At 35.9% G+C, this 19,484-nt stretch overlaps 1 protein-coding gene across 2 annotated transcripts in view; it reads right to left on the reverse strand.

The window, feature by feature from the left end:
- The window catches only part of CPD (carboxypeptidase D), an 80,155-nt gene that overhangs the window by 16,394 nt on the left and 44,277 nt on the right, over positions 1-19,484 (reverse strand). For both annotated transcript variants that reach the window (XR_003964823.1, XM_030296621.1), the window contains exons 8-13: positions 18,946-19,055; positions 10,962-11,064; positions 9,894-10,036; positions 8,407-8,576; positions 3,723-4,046; positions 1,577-1,772 (exon numbers count right to left, since the gene is read on the reverse strand). Coding sequence is in view for 1 of the 2 variants with exons in the window: in XM_030296621.1 (XP_030152481.1) it covers positions 1,577-1,772; positions 3,723-4,046; positions 8,407-8,576; positions 9,894-10,036; positions 10,962-11,064; positions 18,946-19,055 (1,046 nt within the window). In the remaining variant the exon portion in view is untranslated. The remainder of the gene's footprint in view (positions 1-1,576; positions 1,773-3,722; positions 4,047-8,406; positions 8,577-9,893; positions 10,037-10,961; positions 11,065-18,945; positions 19,056-19,484) is intronic.

A 19,484-nucleotide genomic window follows, 5' to 3' on the forward strand; every position in this document is an offset into this window, starting at 1 on the left:
CTGGAGGCTGCTTTGGATTCTGTGTTTCCCTCTCTCTCTGCCCCTTCCCTGCTCACACTCTGTCTCTCTCTCTCTCTCAAGAATAAATAAACATTAAAAAAATAATAAAGTATGATTACTAGTTCTAGTCTAATTGGGCCAGTGAGGCAAATTCTCACAAGCTAGAAGTTTTGAAATTGCTGGTAGGTATTTTACCTAGGTCATACAGTCTCTTACAACCATAATATCAGTAGGCAGCCATCTGGCCAAACATTGGAATAACCTAAAGAGCTTTTAAAGGAATACTAATATTTTTAGGGATGGGGCCCAGGCACTGGTATTTTTAAAAACTTCCCAGATGTTTCTAATGTGTAGCCAGGCTTGAGAAACACTATCCTAGATACTCTCCCATTTTTTAGTTTTTTTAAAAAAAATTTTTTTTTCAACGTTTATTTATTTTTGGGACAGAGAGAGACAGAGCATGAACGGGGGAGGGGCAGAGAGAGAGGGAGACACAGAATCCCAAGCAGGCTCCAGGCTCTGAGCCATCAGCCCAGAGCCTGACGCGGGGCTCGAACCCACGGACCGCGAGATCGTGACCTGGCTGAAGTCGGACGCTTAACCGACTGCGCCACCCAGGCGCCCCTACTCTCCCATTTTTTAAGAACAGAACAAAACATGTCCTTGGAGTACTCTTTACAACTCACATTAAGAAATCAATACAATTTGCTTTGCTGAAAATGGTAAAATAATTTCTGGTCAAGTCTGATTTAAGTTCATCTCAATCCCGTAGGTACTTTCTGGTCCTAATCATGATCTCAGTTCTCCCCAAATTTCTTTTAGGGGAGGCAGTATCATCTAACAAAACAGCACAGACTTGAGAGTGAGACACGCTTGGGTTTAAACCCCAGTGTTACCACATACTAGCTGTGTGACCTCCTGTAAGTTATCAAATATCTCTGCCTCGATTTTCATATCTATACAATGGAGATAACAAATTGAGAATTAAATTATGATGTATGCAAAGTATTTGGTGTAAGTACCTGACACATAGGGGAGGGGCAGAAAGAGAGAGGGAGACACAGAATCCGAAGCAGGCTCCGTTTCTCTGAGCTGTCAGCACAGAGCCCGACGTGGGGCTCGAAGTCACGAACCACGAGATCATGACCTGAGCTGAAGTCAGACGCTTAACCGTCTGAGCCACCCAAATGCCCCACCTCATTTTCAATATAGTGTCCCAATTATAAGTCACTAGCAATGGAAGTCCCTCAAGTTAGAACGTACAGAATGGTAAGTAAAGATTGGAAGGGTAATTCAACTAGTAAATAAAGGAGTAAAAGACTGAATGCAAATCTTTAGTATTTTCTTTATCTATGCCTCTAATTATATACAAAGAAATACAGCAGAACGACACTGTTAACGGTGAGTATATACAAAGGTGGTCCATTTTCAAAGGGTAAAGTTTATAGTAATGCACTAAAAGTGCCTCTGTGTAAAATTTACCAGGAAATTTGAAAAATTTTTAATGGTGCCTTGATATCAAGGTATGATTGAGTTTTTTCCTTCTAATGCATGTCAAAACAGGCTATTCTCTTACTTGAGTAACAGCTGGGTTCTTTTTGTAGTTTAGGCAGAGAAATTCCGCCAGGGCCAAAAGCAGTTCAGTTCCGACTGGAGCATTTCCATGGATACCAGCAACAAAACGGATCTTTGGTTCTTCGGGTTCAGATATGTTGGGCTTATTAGAGATCTCAAGGGACCAGATGTGACGATATTCGGAACTCTGTCCCAAACTTTCAAAAATCAAAAACATCAAGTCAGCAAGTAATCAAGTATTATGTTAAAGCCAACATACAGATTTTTTAAAAAATATGTTTCAGACATGAACACAAACATGAAAAGCCTTTCAAAAAAGAAAGAATGCATCATTGTGTCAGAAAATCTGAAGAAAATCACTTTTCCTTGACCAAAGAAAATCAAATACAAGTGAGATATTATCAGATTTAGGGAAGAGTATGGTTTGGTGCAGCATTCCTCCATATTCAGTCATTTTCATACCATCTTCACAATATTTGCCCTTTCTTCTATAATCTATACTATTTACTTAATGTGTGGCTTTTAAATTAACTCGCTTGAAATTTTAATTGTGGAAAAATTTAAATATACGTAAATGTACAGAACCTTACTTTTTAAATGTAAATTAGTTTATATAGATAAGATACTTTATACTTTACTATAAATGCAATACCAGTATCGCAGCAAACATCCTAAAGCGCTCTGCTCTTGCCCACGAGCTCTGAGCTTAAGGCCTGGTTTCTTTTACACAAAGGGAGATTTACAAGAGTTACGTAGAAAAAAAAATTAGCATTAAGTTGAGAAGGATTAATAGAATAGAAATTATTGGTTTCCCATGTTTCTAATCAGTGATACTTAGTACCTGTTGGTGGACAACCTAAAACTGTCTTGTGTCCCATCACTGGCAGGTGTTGCATATTTGGGGGAAAATATTTAACTAAAAAGTGCATCTTGATTTGTAAGGTTGAAAAAGCTTAAATAGATGAAGTAATGGATAGCAAAAATAATGTCCAATTTTATCTTTTAAAATAAGAAGGTCTATAAGCTCTATACAGCACTAAGATGGACAATATTAAAACCTGAACTGGACAGAAATATTCAAGAACCAGTTGAGGAAGAGAAGAAAGTGGTATTGCCAAAGTACTGGCAAAAACAAAGTAAAAATACAGAAGGCTAGATAATGTTCATAAGGCATGTAGTAGAGGGCCATCAGCTCCGGGCAACTTGTAGAGTAAAACCCTCAATAAGCAGACAACAGGAATCAACAAATGAAGAAAATAATTTTCAAGTAACTGTAACAATTTTTTTCTCATCTTATTTTTATTCTATTTTCTTTTTTTTCTTAATTTTTTTTTTGTTTTTTTTATTCTCAAGTTAGTTAACATACAGTGTAGTCTTGGCATCTGGAGTAGAACCCAGTGATTCATCTCTTACATATGACACCCAGTGCTCGTCCCGAAAAGTGCCCTCCTTAAGTGACTGTAACAAGATTTAAAGAAGGTTTGTAATGAAACAGTGAAAGTGAGGCAGAGAAGCCCCAGAAAATGAAGATAAAGGCTGGCTCAGTATCGGTTTTACTTAAGCCAGTACTGCATATTTTCCCAGGACCCTTGATCACAGATGTCCCTAAGGCTTCAGGGAAAAGCAACTGTGAATAGAGACTAGAGTCCGGGGAATGGCAGCAACCAGGCTTCATTTTCTATTTGAAAAGAAAGAATGATCTCTGACAGGTGAACTCACAGTTCCAAATTTGTCCCTTGCCCCCAGAAAAATAAAACAAACTAAGAAACAGGACGTGAATCTGCAGCTGAGAAAGTGGAAAAAGCGTTTTTAATTCAAAGTTATCACTAGGAAGAGTAATTTTGTTTTCCAGGAGGCACAGACCATCCATTGCTAATCTAACAAGTAATTCTCCTCCAATGTTCCTCATAAAAGTTTTCAGATTCATTGTTAGAAAGAACTGTTTCAAAAGAAGTAAATCCAATTCTCCCCATATGCAGTTCCAAATAAATTACAAGAACCATTCAACATGGCTTATGTTGAATGTAACTTCTTTAAAAAAAGAAAAGGAAAGAAACAAAGAAAAAGAAAAGAAAAAAGAACGAATGAACGAATGAAAAAAGCAGTAAGAGGGTGACACTTACTTGCAGTAAGAAGGTGACACTTACTTGGTGAGATTTGTGATGTGTGGGTAGTTCATCACAAGTCCTCTCAGAAACTCTGATAAGTCTTTGTACGAGTGGTATCGGTAAAGAGCCAGATTTGAGGAGGACCGTAACATGAGGCTTTCCAAACCATTCTCGGCTGAAAGGTCTTTAATTAAAGTTTCAAACTCTTTAGTGGTTGGATCACTGGCATCATCGGTGTTGGTGCTGTCCCCCTTTCCCTTCTTTGATTCATTGTTTGAATCTGCTGACGATCGAACAAGTGTGAAGTTGACCTGAATAGCACCTTCACTCTTTACAGTCACATTCTTGGTAACTGGATTATACCTGTAATAAAGGGGAGATTAGAGCCATGCTTCCACAGGTGGAGCACCTATGCTTTGCAGAAACAGAAGGCTGCAGAGGATATGTGAATCCTTGAGATAAATCCTATGAGAGTCAAATTTTTAACTTTGTGATAATTATTATTTGTTTTAAACATAAATTAACAAAGAACAGACATGGGTAAACTGTAAAATATGAGTGGGTTTTTAAGATTAAATATATGACCTCAAAAGAAAGTTAGTATTTGCAGTAAATGCTCCACGTCTCCTGGAATCTGAGTTCAGTTGTCTGTCATCAGGGTATATGGTTGGAAAAATTTGAGAGGTACTAACTTAGGACATTAACTACCAAACACATCATTCTTGCCCTATTTTTCAGATATTTTGCTGCTTTCGTTTTTCTAATACTATGACAAAATGGAAGAAAAACAGAAAAGACCTCATGTCTCATTAGTGTGAAGTTCTAATCCATACATTTTATGGACCAATAGATATTTGAAATCTTTTTTAAAAAAGGTAGCAGTAACTAGAAATATTTTCATGTTCTTACCCTTACTTCAATATAATGTTCAAGCTAACTCTTCAGAAATAAGATAACTAGTAAGGGAGGGGAATAATATCCATTTGTAACATCTATGCTTGTTAAAACACGAAAAAGAAAACTACAACATGGTAAAAATGATGCATTTTGGATTAAACAGGTGGTTCTGATTCTAAGCTGTTTGTAAAGGGTAGAGAAGATAAAGAAAATTAAGTTTTATCCAAGGAAAAAAGTCCTAAGTTCATTGTCTCTCTTTTTTTTAAAGTAAATATATCTTTGTAGAAGTAAAACCTGTAAAAAAAAGATGAAAATGTCCTTTCTTAGAGAATTAGAAATAAGAAAGAAAATTTCACCAAAGCAATACCTCAACATAATAAAGGCCATATATGAAAACCCCACAGCTAACATCATACTCAATGGTGAAAACCTGAGAACTCTTCCTCTAAGATCAGGAACAAGACAAAGACGTCCACTCTTGCCACTTTTACTTAACAGAATACTGGAAGTCCTAGCCATAGCAACCCCCCCCCCCCCCCCCAAAAAAAAAAGAAAAAAGAAAAGAAGAGAAAAGAAAGAAAAGAAATAAGATGCATCCATATTGGTAAAGAGGTTAAACTGTCACTATTTGCAGGTGACATGATATCATACATAGTAAATCCTGAAGGCTACCCAAAAATCTACTAGTAGTAATCAATGAATTCAGTAAAGTTGCAGGATACAAAGTACCCAGAAAGTTGCAGGATACAAATACTACCCAGTAGCATTTCTACACATTAATAACAAAGTAGCAGAAAGAGAAATTAAGAAAACCATCTATTTACAATTGCATCAAAAAGAATAAAATACCTAGGAATAAAACTAAACAAAGAGGTGAAAACCTGTACTCTGAAAACTATAAAACACTGAAAAAAGATATTGAAGATGACACAAACAAATGGAAAGATATTCCATGTTCATGGATTGGAAGAATCGATATTTTTAAGATGTCCATACTACCTAAAGCAATTACAGATTCAATGCAATCCCTATCAAAATACCAATAGCATTTATTTTTACTTTTTTTTTTATTTTGAGAGAGGGAGAGAGAGAGAGAGAGCATGTGAGCAGGGGAGAGGCAGAGAGACAGGGAGATAGGGAGAGAGAGAGAATCCCAAGCAGCTTCCATACTGTCAATGCAGGGCCCAACATGGTACTTGATCTCACAAACCATTAGATCATGACCTGAACTGAGATCAAGAATTGGATGTTTAACCTACTGAGCCATGCAGGTGCCCCCCAACAGCATTTTTCATAAAACTAGAACAAATAATATTAAAATTTGTATGGAAACACAAAAGACCCCAAATAGCCAAAGCAATCTTGAGAAAGAAAAACAAAGCTGGAGGTATCACAATTCCAGATTTCAAGATATACTGCCAAGTTGTAGTAATCAAAACAGCATGGTATTGGCACAAAAATAGACAAATATAGATCACTGGAATAGAATGGAGAGCCCAGAAATAAACCCACACATACATGGTCAATTAATCTATGATAAAAAAAAAAAGGCAAGAATATACAATAGGGATAAGGTAGTCTCTTCAATAAATGGTGCCGGGAAAACTGGACAGCCACATGAATGAAACTGGACCACTTCCTAACACCATACACATAAATAAATTCAAAATGGATTAAAGACCTAAATGTGAGACCTGAAACCATAAAAAATCCTAGAAGAGAACAGAGGTAGTAATTTTTCTAATCTTGGCCAAAGAAACATTTTTCTAGATATGTCTCCTAAGGCAAGGGAAACAAAAACAAAAATGAACTATTGGGACTACACCAAAATAAAATGTTTTTGCACAGTGAAGGAAATCATCAACAAAACAAAAAGGCAACCTACTGAACAAGAGAAGACATATGCAAATGATATATTCAGTAAGGGGTTAATATACCAAATATATAAAGAACTTATACAACTCAGCAGCCAAAAAACCCCCAAATAATCCTATTAAAAATTGGGCATAGGACCTGAATAGACATTTTTCCAGAGAAGATATATAAATGGTCAATAGGCACATGAAAAGATGCTCAACATTACTAACCATCAGGGAAATGCAAATCAAAACCACAACAAGATATTACCTTACACCTGTCAGAATGGCTAAAATAAAAAAGATAAGAAATAACAAGTGTTGGTAAGGACGAGGAGAAAAAGAACACTTTTACACTACTGGTGGGAATGTAAACTGGTATAGCCACTGTGGAAAACACTATAGAGGTTTCTCAAAAAATTAAAAATAGAAATACCATATAAGCCAATAATGCCACTATTGACTATTTGCCCAAAGAAAACAAAAACAGTAAATTGAAAAGATACATGCACCCCTATGTTTATCGCAGCATTATTTATAATAGCCAAGAGATGGAAACAACCTAAGTGTCCATCAATAAACCAATGAATAAGGAAGATGTGGTGTATATACACAGTGGAATATAATGTAGCCATTAAAAAAAGATGAGATCGTGCCATTTGCAACAGCATGGATGGACCTAGAGGGTATTATGCTGAGTGAAATCAGTCAGACTGAGAAAGCAAATACTGTATGATTTCACTCAGATATGGAATCTCATAAAGCAAACTAATAAACAAAAAGCAGAAACAGACGCATAAATACAGAGAAAATCTGATAGTTGTGGGGGGCAGGTAAGCAAAATGGGGGAAGAGGAGTAGGAGTTATGGAATGAATAAGTCATAGAAATAACTTATTTCTATGTTATGGACTTCCAGTTATGGAATGAATAAGTCATAGAAATAAATGGTACAGTACAGGAAATACAGTCAATGGTATTGTAATAGCATTGTATAATGACCAACGGTAGCTACACTTACAGTGAGCATAGCATTATGTAAAGACTTGTTGAATCACTGTTGTATACCTGAAACTAATGTAACATTGTGTGTGAACTATACTCAAATTAAAAATACTTTTTTTAAATAGAAAAAAAAGAGAATGGTTTAAGTGTGGATAGAAAAAAGTGTGAAAGAGCTTTAAAAGGGAACAAATGTATGGGTGGCTCACTAGGTTGAGTGTCTGACTCTTGGTTTTGGCTCAGGTGATGATTCCAGGGCTGTGGGATTGAGCTCTGCATTGGGCTCTGTGCTGACTGTGGAGGCTGCTTGACATATTCTCTCCCTCCCTCTTCCCCTCTCCCCTAATCTCTCTCTCTCTCTCTCTCTCTCTCTCTCTCTCAATAAATAAATGAAAATAAAAGGCAACAAATGTAACTTCTAGTCATTGGACATGACTAGAAGTATACAGTAGAGCAGGAGTCCTTTTTTCCCAACTAACAGGTGCTTCCCAGAATTGTTACCAATAGTGAAGGAAATTACTCACATCTAGACAGGGAGCAGTGGACCTGAGAGGAGGAGGATAAAAGAGGCCACTGTCCAAAGTGCATAATTTCACAGATTTCTTAAATGTGATAATTCATGTACTCACTTTATCACTAGAGGAGATTCAAATGGGTAACCAGCTCTAAACTTCCCAGCATGAAACTCAGGGTTGCTTGGCTTCTCTGGGGCTTTCTGGCAATAATCTTCTAGGATACAACCATGTTTGTCTTTCCTTAAGCACTCAATTTCTTTTCTTTTTTTTTTAATTATATGAAATTTATTGTCAAATTAGTTTCCATACAACACCCAGTGCTCATCCCAAAGGATGCCTTCTTCAATGCCCATCACCTACCCTCCCCTCCCTCCCACCCCCCATCAACCCTCAGTTTGTTCTCAGTTTTTAAGAGTCTCTTAAAGCACTCAATTTCAAAGTATTCATTCACTCACCCTCGAGCAGATGCTGTGATCTTATAAGTTCCTGGAACCAAGAGACGCCAGTAATCTCCAGTTTTGTAAGTAGTCACTGGGTGATTAATTTCAGCAACGCTAATGGTGGCATTTAATATACCCCTGCCGTCCGTGGCATCTAGGACAAATCCTTTGACACCTTGATGAACCTGGATAAAGTACAAGGACACCCACATGTCAATGGTAAAGATCATCATCTAATTATTTTGGGAGCTTACATCCCAAATAACAGATTGGTAATAAAATAAACATGTGGAGCAAAGAGGAATTTAGGAGTTGACAGTAAAGGTAAACACCCATTAAACAAAGTGTTTTAGTTGCTGAAAGGCTAATTTTTCATAGGTTATGTTTGTCTTTATCATGAAGAATATAAATAAGACTGTTTAAACTTTAGCACTTCTGACAATTTCAGTATATAGGGCATTCTACAAGAAAACTGTCCTGGCCTCTTTAAAAGGGAAATGTCATTTTTAAAAAATGGAAGGACTATTATAGATTAAAGTGAATAAAGAGATGTAATAATCAAATGCAATGCATAAACCTTGACTAGATCCTGGTTCTGAAATATAGCTATGAAAAGACATTTTGGGGGAAAAGAAGGAAATCTGAATGTGGGCTAGGTATTAGGTAATATTAGAGAATTACTGTTAATTTTCTTCAGTGAGATAATGGCACTTGAAGATGTCATATAGAAGAATATCCTTATTCTAAAAGATGCATTCTGAAATATTTAGGGGTGAAATGCCATAACAGCTGCAATTTATATCGAAATAGTTCAGGAATATATGTGTATGTGGGTAAGTTTATATAAATAAAACAAAAGCAGCAAAATGTTAAAAACTATTAAATCTAGGTATTTATTAGTAACAACTTTTCTATGTGTTTAAAATTTTTCATAATAAAGTGTTTTAAAAAATTAGTATGCAAACTCATAGCCTTTATGCCAGTCAAGGCAGCAAAAAGAATAAAGCAGAAAAGTACTGGCACAAAGTATTAGATTACCCTACTAATTAACTAATATTAGCATATTTCTTACAGTCTTTACCTATTGGTCACCAAGCATATTCAAACAAAAGGAAATTAATCATTTCAACAGTGAACCACTGGCAAAAAGAAAAACAATAAAGACACTTACCCCCTAGCCCATCTTTCTATCACTTGACAAATGCTTAGGGGTGTATCCAATTTATGTCAGTCTTTTATAAAGACAGAATAAAAAGTCATTATCCATTAAAAGCGAAACATGACTACCCTGTTTAATCATTTTCAACTCTTGCCTGCATGAGCTCTTCAACTCATTTTCATCCATGAATTTTCCAGATAAAAATACTAAAACATGAATAGTCCAAACTGGAATTCAGAACAGCATATTTGAAAACCACCGTGTGAAAACTACATGTACACACAATACACACATGTATTTTTGCTCTTGGGAGAAATTTCATACTTCACTCCTTAATAGTTACCTGTTTCATAAACTGGATTAGAGATCTTCGATTCTGTTCCCAAAATTTTGGCAGATCTTTCTCAAATGGGTATTTCACACAACCTAGCTCAATAGTCACTTCAAAGCAATTTGTTTGTAAATAGTTCCAGTCCTGCATACCACCTGGAGGATAAAAAATTAAAATCAGTCACTCTGAAGAAGTAGAACTAGATCCCATCCCAAAAGGTAAACAACATTCCTAGTAAAAAGCTAAATCCATCTTTTCTTTCTTAGCATTGGTTGAAAAACAATAATATGTTCATTTGAGAGCTCTTTGATGCTTGTAGTACAGGTAAGACACCTGTACCTTCATGTTCAAGAAGAATTCAAGTGTAGGGGCGCCTGGGTGGCTCAGTCGGTTAAGCATCTGACTTCAGCTCAGGTCATGATCTCAGGGGTTGTGAGTTCAAGTGCCACGTGAGGCTCTGTGCTGACAGAGCCTGGAAGCATGCTTCAGTTTCTATGTTTCTCTCTCTCTCTGCCCCTTCCCTGCTTGCGCTCTGTCTCTCAAAAAGAAATAAACATAAAAAAAAAAAAAAAAAAAAAAAAGAATTCAAATGTGGCTTACACTCTTATCAGCACATCTAAGGTTTTTTGTCATAGCCAGAGATAAAATATAACACTTTCATGAAGTTTTAGTACACTATCTTTACTCAAAATTTTTTAAAAATGTTTTTATTTTATTTTTGAGAGAGAGAGAGACAGAGTGCAAGCAGGGGAGGAGCAGAGAGACAGGGAGACACAGAATTGGAAGCAGGCTCCAGGCTCTGAGCTGTCAGCACAGAGCCCTATGTGGGGCTTGAACCCATGAACTATGAGATCATGACCTGAGCCAAATTCGGACACTTAACCAACTGAGCCACTCAGGTACCCCAACATGTGTCAAATTTAAAAATAGTTGAAAAGGTTATTTGAATGTTTTAAATTATTTAAACAATATTTTTAAAGGAATGATATTTTCTCAAAATTAAAAAATCAGTAAGAAGTGGCACCATCCAGGGTGACAGAAAATCCAAGTTATATGGCCTTGGTATTAAAGAATGTTTACCTGGGACATTATACCAACTAGCTCCATTTGTTATTCCATGAGGAAAGTATTCATTAGGGTACATATTCTTGCAGGGTCTACCTTGAAACATCTGGGCATTTTCCTGAAAAAAAAAAATTAAAAATCTTTATTTATACTTGTTTCCATCTACATCAAAAACTACAGGAAGGATAAGGAAAAACAATAAAAGTGGTTACCAATAGGGTGTATGTGGGGGTGGGAATGGGGTGGATGGAAGCATGGGAAGCAGTCAGACTTTTCAATGTATATCTTTCTATGCCATATATAAACAACCCACCTGGATTAAAATACACACACACACACACACAAATATATATATATTTATGTATATGTATATATATATATATATATATATATATATATACATATGTATGTATATATGTATATATATATTTGTGTGTGTGTGTGTATGAACAATCCCCCCTTTCATAAACTTAACATACCAATTATAAGCTTATGATCCCATTGCTTTCTTTTTTTAATCCCATTGCTTTTTAAAAAAATGTTTACTTATTTTGAGAGAGAGAGAGAGAGAGAGAGAGAGAGAGAGGCAGAGAGAATCCCAAGCAGACTCCGTGCTGTTAGCACAGATCCCAACATGGGGCTCAATCTCACAAACTGTGAGATCTTGACCTGAGCCGAAATCAAGAGTCAGACACTTACCCAAGTGAGCCACTGAGATGTCCCCCACTGCTTTCTTATTGAATAAAAATTATTATTTTAGATTACCTTAATAATTGTTCCATGCTCTTTTGCTTTCTGGTTTTTCCACTAAAGGCTTACATACATCTATGTCTTTATCTCCATTTCCATCAATATCTATCCATTTAATTATAAATTATATAGATATACTACTATATTAATATAACATATATAATATAAACCTACATAAAAAAATTTAAAGGATAAATTTAAAACTACAAATAGGATTTTTAATATATTCTTCCTACATCTTAGTGGATCATCTAGTATAAATCTGACTCTAGACAACATAGTTCTAGGAAGTAGCTATTAACATTTTGACTTTATTCTCAGAGTAATAAAGAGCCACTAAAAATCTCTGAAGAAAGGATGATATGTGAAGTATTCGTGGCTCTAGGAAATTTATCCTAGTAATAATGTAAAAAATAAACCAAAGCCAGGGAGATCCATCAGAGTACTACTGAAACAATCCAAGTGTGAGATCATGAGCCCCTGGATTTGATTTTACCAGTGCATTTTACCATCTCCTTTAATTCTCGTTACTCTGATAATTGTTTTTAAACCTAAATTAATTTTTTTCAAGCAAACAGTTTGACAAGTTAAAGAAGACTGGGGGTGAGGATCTAACTGTCCAGTCTCAGACCACACAGTCTAAAAGTAATATACCAAGATACTAAATGATGGATAGTCTTTAGGTTTCTCTTCTTCTTGTTGCTTGCCTGTATCTTCTAATCTTTTTATAATAACTTCCATTCTATGAAACAGTTTTTTAAAGAGGCATTTACAGAGTGGTGACAGGTAAAGCAATTGGATGCAATTGCCAAGACAGTAAAACGCCTGAGGACAGAAGATGGAGGGGGAAAAAAAGGAAAAGAGACAATGTCCAGCCAACAAAAGAGAAAAAACAGCTTTCTATTATACAATGGGACAGAGATCAAGGGAAGAAGACAATAGTGTCAGACTTCAGAGGTCAAGAAAGTTAAGAAAGAAAGAAAGAAAGAAAGAAAGAAAGAAAGAAAGAAAGAAAGAAAGAGAAAGAAAGAGAAAGAAAGAGAACAGATTTCTGGTAAGCCTCGATGGGGCACCTCCAGGTAAAACAATGTAGGCAGAAGACAGATGACAAGAAACTGAGAGGAGAGAACAATAAGGGAGTGGAGATAAGAGACTACTTCCTTTTCTTCTTTTCTTTTGATTTCTCTTGAACTAATTTTAGACTTGCAGAAAAGTTACAAAAATAGTAGAGTTTTATATACCCTTGATCCAGCTTTTCCTAATGTTAGCATCTTGTATACCCATAGTACAGTTACCAAGATAAGGAAATTAATACTGGAATACTACTATTAACTAAAGTAAACTAATTTTTATTAAAAATCAGTAGTTTTTTCCACTAATGCCTCCTTGAAATTTTCTTGTCACTTGATATCTGTCACACTGTACAACAGAAAGCTCTGTTTCTTTCACTTAATTGAATTCATTGAATTTCATTGTACTTAAAATATAATAAAAGTTATTGTAGAAAGATTAGAAAATTTAGGAGCACAAAAGGAGAAAAATATAAGCCCAGAGATCATCAATCAGTTAATATTTTGGTATATAACTTTTAGACTTTTTTTTGGCTTACATATAAACTGGGATGACTGGGAATGGATGCCCCATCCCTTAGTCTTAAGGTTCTCAAAATCTGCTTTATTCAAATATAATTCACGTACAACTCAACTCATCCACTTAAAGTGTGCAACTCAATGGTTTTTGGTATATTCACTGAATTGTGTGACAATCTCCATGGTAAATTTTAGGACATTTTTATCACCCCAAAGAAATCCATACTCATCAGCACTCCTCATTTTCCTCCAACCTCTTCCCTGCCCCTCCCTGCCTCCCAAGCCCTAGGCAACCACCAATCTATTTTCTATCTCTATGGATTTGCCTGTTCCAGAAATTTCATATAAATGAATCATACAATATGTAGTCTCTTGTGACTTATTCTTTCACTTAGCATAATGTTTTCAAGAGTCATTCAAGTTGTAATTCATATCAGTACTCAATTCCCTGAGTACTCTTCCACTGCATGAATATACCATATTTTGTTTATCCATTTATCAATTGATGGACATTTGGGTTGTTTCCATTTTTGCCTATTATGGAATGCTGCTATGACATTCATGTACAGTTGACCCTTGAATAACATGAGGGTTAGCGGTGCCAATGCCCCCACACAAAAATCCAGGTATAATTTCTGACTCCCCCAAAACTTAACTAGTAAAAGCCAGAAGTCTTACTGATAACGTAACCAGTGAATTAACATATATTTTATATGTTATATGTATTATATACTATATTCTTACAATAAAGTTAGAGAAATGTTATTAAGAAAATCATAAAGAAGAGAAAATACATTTGCAGTACTGTACTGTATTTACAGAAGAAAGTCCACATACAAGTGGACCCATGCAGTTAAAACCCCTATTGTTCAAGGGTCAACTGTACAAGTTTTGTGTGGACATATGTTTTCACTTCTCTTGGGCATATACCTAGAAGTGGAACTGTCAGGTCATGTGATAATTCTATATTCAACACTCTTAGGAACTGCAATACTGTTTTCTAAAGCAGTTGTGTGCCATTTCACATTTCCACCAGCAATATACAAGGGTTCTAATTTCTCCACATTTTTACCAATACTTGTTATTTTCCATTTTTTAAATTATAAGCAATCCTAGTGGGTACAAAATAGTATCTTATTGTGGTTTTGATTTGCATTTCCTTGACAGCTAACGATATTGAGTATCTTTTTGTGTGCTTCTTGATAATTTGTATATCTTCTTTAGAGAAATGTATATTCAAATCCTTTGCCCATTTTTCAATTAAGTTGTCAATCAGTTCAATTAGTTATAAGAGTTCTTCACATTCTAGATATGATTCTTATCAGATACATAATTTTCTCCTATTTTGTTGGTTGTTTTTATAGCTCCTTGATATTCTGTTATGTGTTGAATTCTGGCCCCCTAAAAAAGATATGTTGGAAGTCCTAACTCCAAAGACTTCAGAATGTGACTATATTTGATTACAGAGGTATTCAGGTTAAAATGAGGTAATTAGAATGGGCTCTAATCCAATATGACAGATATCTTTATAAAAAGAGAAAACTTGGACACAGACACAGGGAGAATGCCATGTGAAGACAGAGGAGTGGAGTAATCCGTCTAGAAGCCAATGAATGCCAAAGATTGCAAGCAAAACAACAGAAGATATGAAAAGACAAGGAAGAATTCCCCTACAGGTTTCAGAGACAGCTTGACTTTGCCAACACCTTCATTTTGGACTTCTAGACTCTAGGACTAAAAGACAATAAATATCTGTTGTTTTAGGGCACCCGGTTGGTAGACCTTTGTCACAGCACCCTTAGGAAACTAGTATAGTATTGTAGCAAAAATGTTTTTAACTTTTGATGATATTCAATGTATATATATTTTTGGTTACTTGTGCTTTTGATGTCATATTGAGGAAACCATTGTCTAACCCAATGTCACAAAGATTTATTACTATATTTCTTCCAAAAGTTTTTTTAAAAGTTTTAATCTATCTATCTATCTATCTATCTATCTATCTATCTATCTATCTAGAGAATACAAGCAGGGAAGGGGCAGAGAGAGAGAATTCCCAGGAGGCTCTGTGCTGTCAGCACGGAGCCCAATGTGGGCCCGATATCATGAACCATGAGATCATGACCTGAGCCAAAATCAAGAGTCAGGTGCTCAAGCTACTGAGCCACCCAGGCACCTTCTAAAAGTTTTTTTTTTTTTTTTAAGTTTATTTATTTATTTTGAGAGAAAGTGCGAGCATGAGCGAGGGAGTAGCAAAGAGATGCGAGAGAGAGAATCTCAAGTAGGCTCCATGTCAGCCAGTGTGGAGCCTGATCTGGGGCTCAATCCCATGAACTGTGAGATCGTGACCTGAGCCCTAAACCAAGAGTCAGATGCTTAACCGACTGAGCCACTCAGGCACCCCTATTTTTTCTATAACTTTTATGGTTTTAGCTCCTATATTTAGGAATATAATACATTTTGAGTTAATTTTTGGGTGTGGTGTGAGGAAGGGGCCCAAAGTCATGCTTTTGCCTGTTCATATCCAGTTTTCCCATCACTATTTGGTGGAAAGATTATTATTTCTCCATTGAATTGTCTTGGTGCTCTTGTCAAAAAATCCATTGACCATACACGTAAGAGTTTATATCTGGACTCAAGTCTATTTCATTGATTCCTGTGTCCATCCTTATGTCAGTATCTCAGCACTTAATTACTATAGTTTTATAATAAGTTTCAAATTGGGAAGTATGAGGCCTTTAACTCTTGTTATTTTTAATTTAATTTTATTTTTTTAATGTTTTATTTTTTTATTTTAGGGGGGGGGGCGGGGCAGAGAGAGAGGGGGACAGAGGACCCAAAGCAGGCTCTGTGCTAATGGCAGAGAGCCTGATGCAGGCTTGAACTCACAAACCGTGAGATCGTGACCTTGAGCCAAAGTCAGATGCTTTGACCAAGAGAGCCACCCAGGTGCCCCTATTTTTCATTTTAGAGATAATTTTGTCTTTTTCTTCAATTTCCTTCCTGAGTTTTATCAACTGTTCTTCATTTGTTCCTATCTTTTTTTTTTTCCATTTCTGTTTTCATCTCTTAAATATCTAAGTCTACATGGTTTTTCATATTCTCAATGGGTGTTTGGGTATATTTCATCTGTTTGGAGTGCTGACTTATAGTTTTCTTCTGCTTCTTGATTGTTTTTTGGTCCTAGTAAGGTTTCCTCAGGCAATATGTGTGAAATTTCATTTCCCGATTTTCTGAAATGCTTCTCCATGGATTTTACTTACCTCTTGTTCATTTTTATGATACTGGGCTGTTATACATGATTCTTAGTTAATGGTGTCTTTTTCTGTCAGTCTAGCAGTCAAGGCACTTTAGTGTATTTCTGTTTTTTTGTTTATTTGCCTTGATGTAGGATGGAACTGTAGGTCCTCTGATTTTATGGTTCTCTTCTATCTTGGACAACCCTATATTTCCCCTTTTTCCTTCTTTTACTCTTCACATTCCAATGGTCAAAGAGCACTTCTTCATTTCTTTTCACCTTTTTTCTGCTCCAGAAGTTAAGAGTTTGGAAGATTTCCCTTTGAACCTATTCTTTTAAATTGTGCCTGTCCCTTTAAATTGCATCAGACCACGTAAGTTGTATGTTCTTTGAAATCTCTTCCCAATATTCCCATGCTCTCATCTGCCCAGTTACTATTTTATTTAGGTTTCAGATTTCGGGGGTACTTAAAGTTTGGTGGTCATTTCATCACCTTCAGGGTTGCCCTTCACAAGTCCCCCTCTTCTGTCTTCACAGAGTGTCTCAGTCTGCTTTTCCTCATCATGAAGCTATGGCAGGGCACAGGGAGGGTTGGGTGCATGATAGATCATGACACATCACAGCTAAGAGAAAGGAAGCTGTGAGTAAAGACTGAGGATTTTAATTATCACCTTTCCCATTTACAACAGAAAAAACAAAGGCACAATATTCCAGAGGAGGCAGGATGTGGTAGGATCAAGAAATGGAGGAGAATATGGGAAAGACATCAATCGATAATACCTGAGAAGACAGAATCTGAATGAACTCACATCAGATTATTCAGAGTTCTATCTATTTAGTTCAAGGTACAGTGATCTACTGAGAATAAGGGGAGTAAAGCTGGGATTAGGAGGCTCAGGTAGAGGATAAAGGTTGAGAATCGTCAAAGTGTCTAGCAGCAAAACATGAAATACTGTCAAGTAGAACTGAGGGTTCAGCTGAGGCTAGAAAGCATACATATGTATGCAGTGTTGTCAATTTCCATGACTGTGTGACTTTTCTGGGATGTAGAAGAGAGACAGTGGCAATTACTGAGGACCGGACATTGGCAAGGCAGGTATGTCAAAGGTATTCCAAAGTGTAAGTGAGGGCATCACTAAAGTGGATGTCCATGGGTTTAGCTGGGTAGAGAGTAAAATCAAAACAATTCAAGGTCAAAGAAAACAAAAAGAGGCTAAGGAACTAGAAATCACAATAAGGATAAAAAGCAGAACTATAAGATTGGGCACCAAATGTGCAAAATCTGACCACTTAGATTTTATTTTGCTATTTAGAGGGTATCCCACTCTTCTCTTATGCCATGAACATCCCTCTAAAAGTGGTGCGCTCAAACAGAAGACAACTATTCCTTAAAGTGTAATAATAGACATACTCCCCTGTTAGAAACTCTCAACAAGGTCCACTTGTGCAGAAGGAAGGTGTGGAAAATGTAAAACAACAGAAAGCTGTGATTAGACACCACAGAGTTACAGTATTAATATCCTTTGCCTATAACCAATGGAGTCACAGACTGAGTCTGTAATAAGACCAAAAATTGAAACTAACAAGTCTAGTTTCCAAGCCCCAACTTTTAACACAGTATCTAAGAACAAGTTTTAAATTAAAATTTCACACAAACACACAAATATGACATTTCTGATTGTAAAAGTAGTGTATGTTCATTACAGAAAGTTTAGAAAATACGGTAATTTCTACCTGCTTTCCCTTTCTACGTTAGTACAGTCTTTTCAATAGCTTAGACTAGTGGTTGGCAGTTTTTTTCTGTAAAGGGCCAGAGAGTAAAAATTCTAGGCTTTACAGGCTTGAAAGTGTCTGTTTCAACTACTCAACTCTACCCTCTGCACCTATCGAGATGAATGCTGTGTTTTTATTCTTTAGTCTACTAATATGGCTCATTACACTGACTTATTTTCAAATGCTGAAAGAGGAAGAAGCCACAGACAGTACGTAAAAAATAAAATATGGATGTGGCTGTGTGTCAGTAAAATTTTATTTACAAAACCATTAGTGGACTGGATTTGGCCCTAGAGCTGTAGCTTGTCAACCCCTACCTTAGACACTTTACTAGATTTATAACTTAAGTACTAGTCAAATGAAATAAACTAGCATGCTAATTTATAATTTTTAGTTTATGAGGATTCAGGTACTATGCTAAAAACTGTAGATGAAAAGACATTACTTGAGCTTAAAGGTTAATGGGGAAACACACAGTACATTCACAGTGAGGTGGAAAACAGGAGAAAAAGTGGTAATACTGCCTGAAAGGAATCATGGAAAGACTTAACCGAGGAGAAAGCACTTGACCTGTGTCTTACAGGACTTTGTTTTAATGCATTTTTTAATTAAAAAATTTATAGCATTTTATGTTTAAACACGACCCTACCTTTGAATAAGAAAGTGCTATTTGTTGAAACACAGCATCATCTGGTGATTTACTGTATGTGGCAAGCCCTTGTTCATCATCATCAAAAGGGTAGTTCACTACCAAAGAACCTGCAAGGGAACAAAGGAAAATGTACCATGATATCTCTTTCAAGATGGATCTTCAACATAAATAAAGTACACTTTCACAATACTGCCAGAGACAGGAAACCAATACAATTTTCCAAAGCTAATTTCCTCATTAGAAATAAAAAAGCTGCTAATTTCCTCAACAGAAAATCAACTGGATAAGTAAAATACTAAACAGCTATGCATGACACTTAGAATTTACCTGAACTTCTAGGTATAATTTACATGTCAGAGCTGAACCAAAAGTATACAGGGTGAATTTAAACAATTTTACTCTTACAATAATTAGGATCAGAAAAGATGAGCAAAATTTGATACTTTTTCAGTAAAATTCAGACATTTATAATGGCATGGAATTTTAAGATAAGAAATGATCTCTGAAGTCCAATTAATCCATCCTCTTCATTTTGC

Source organism: Lynx canadensis, chromosome E1 (assembly GCF_007474595.2).
Source record: "Lynx canadensis isolate LIC74 chromosome E1, mLynCan4.pri.v2, whole genome shotgun sequence".
NCBI lineage: Eukaryota > Metazoa > Chordata > Mammalia > Carnivora > Felidae > Lynx > Lynx canadensis.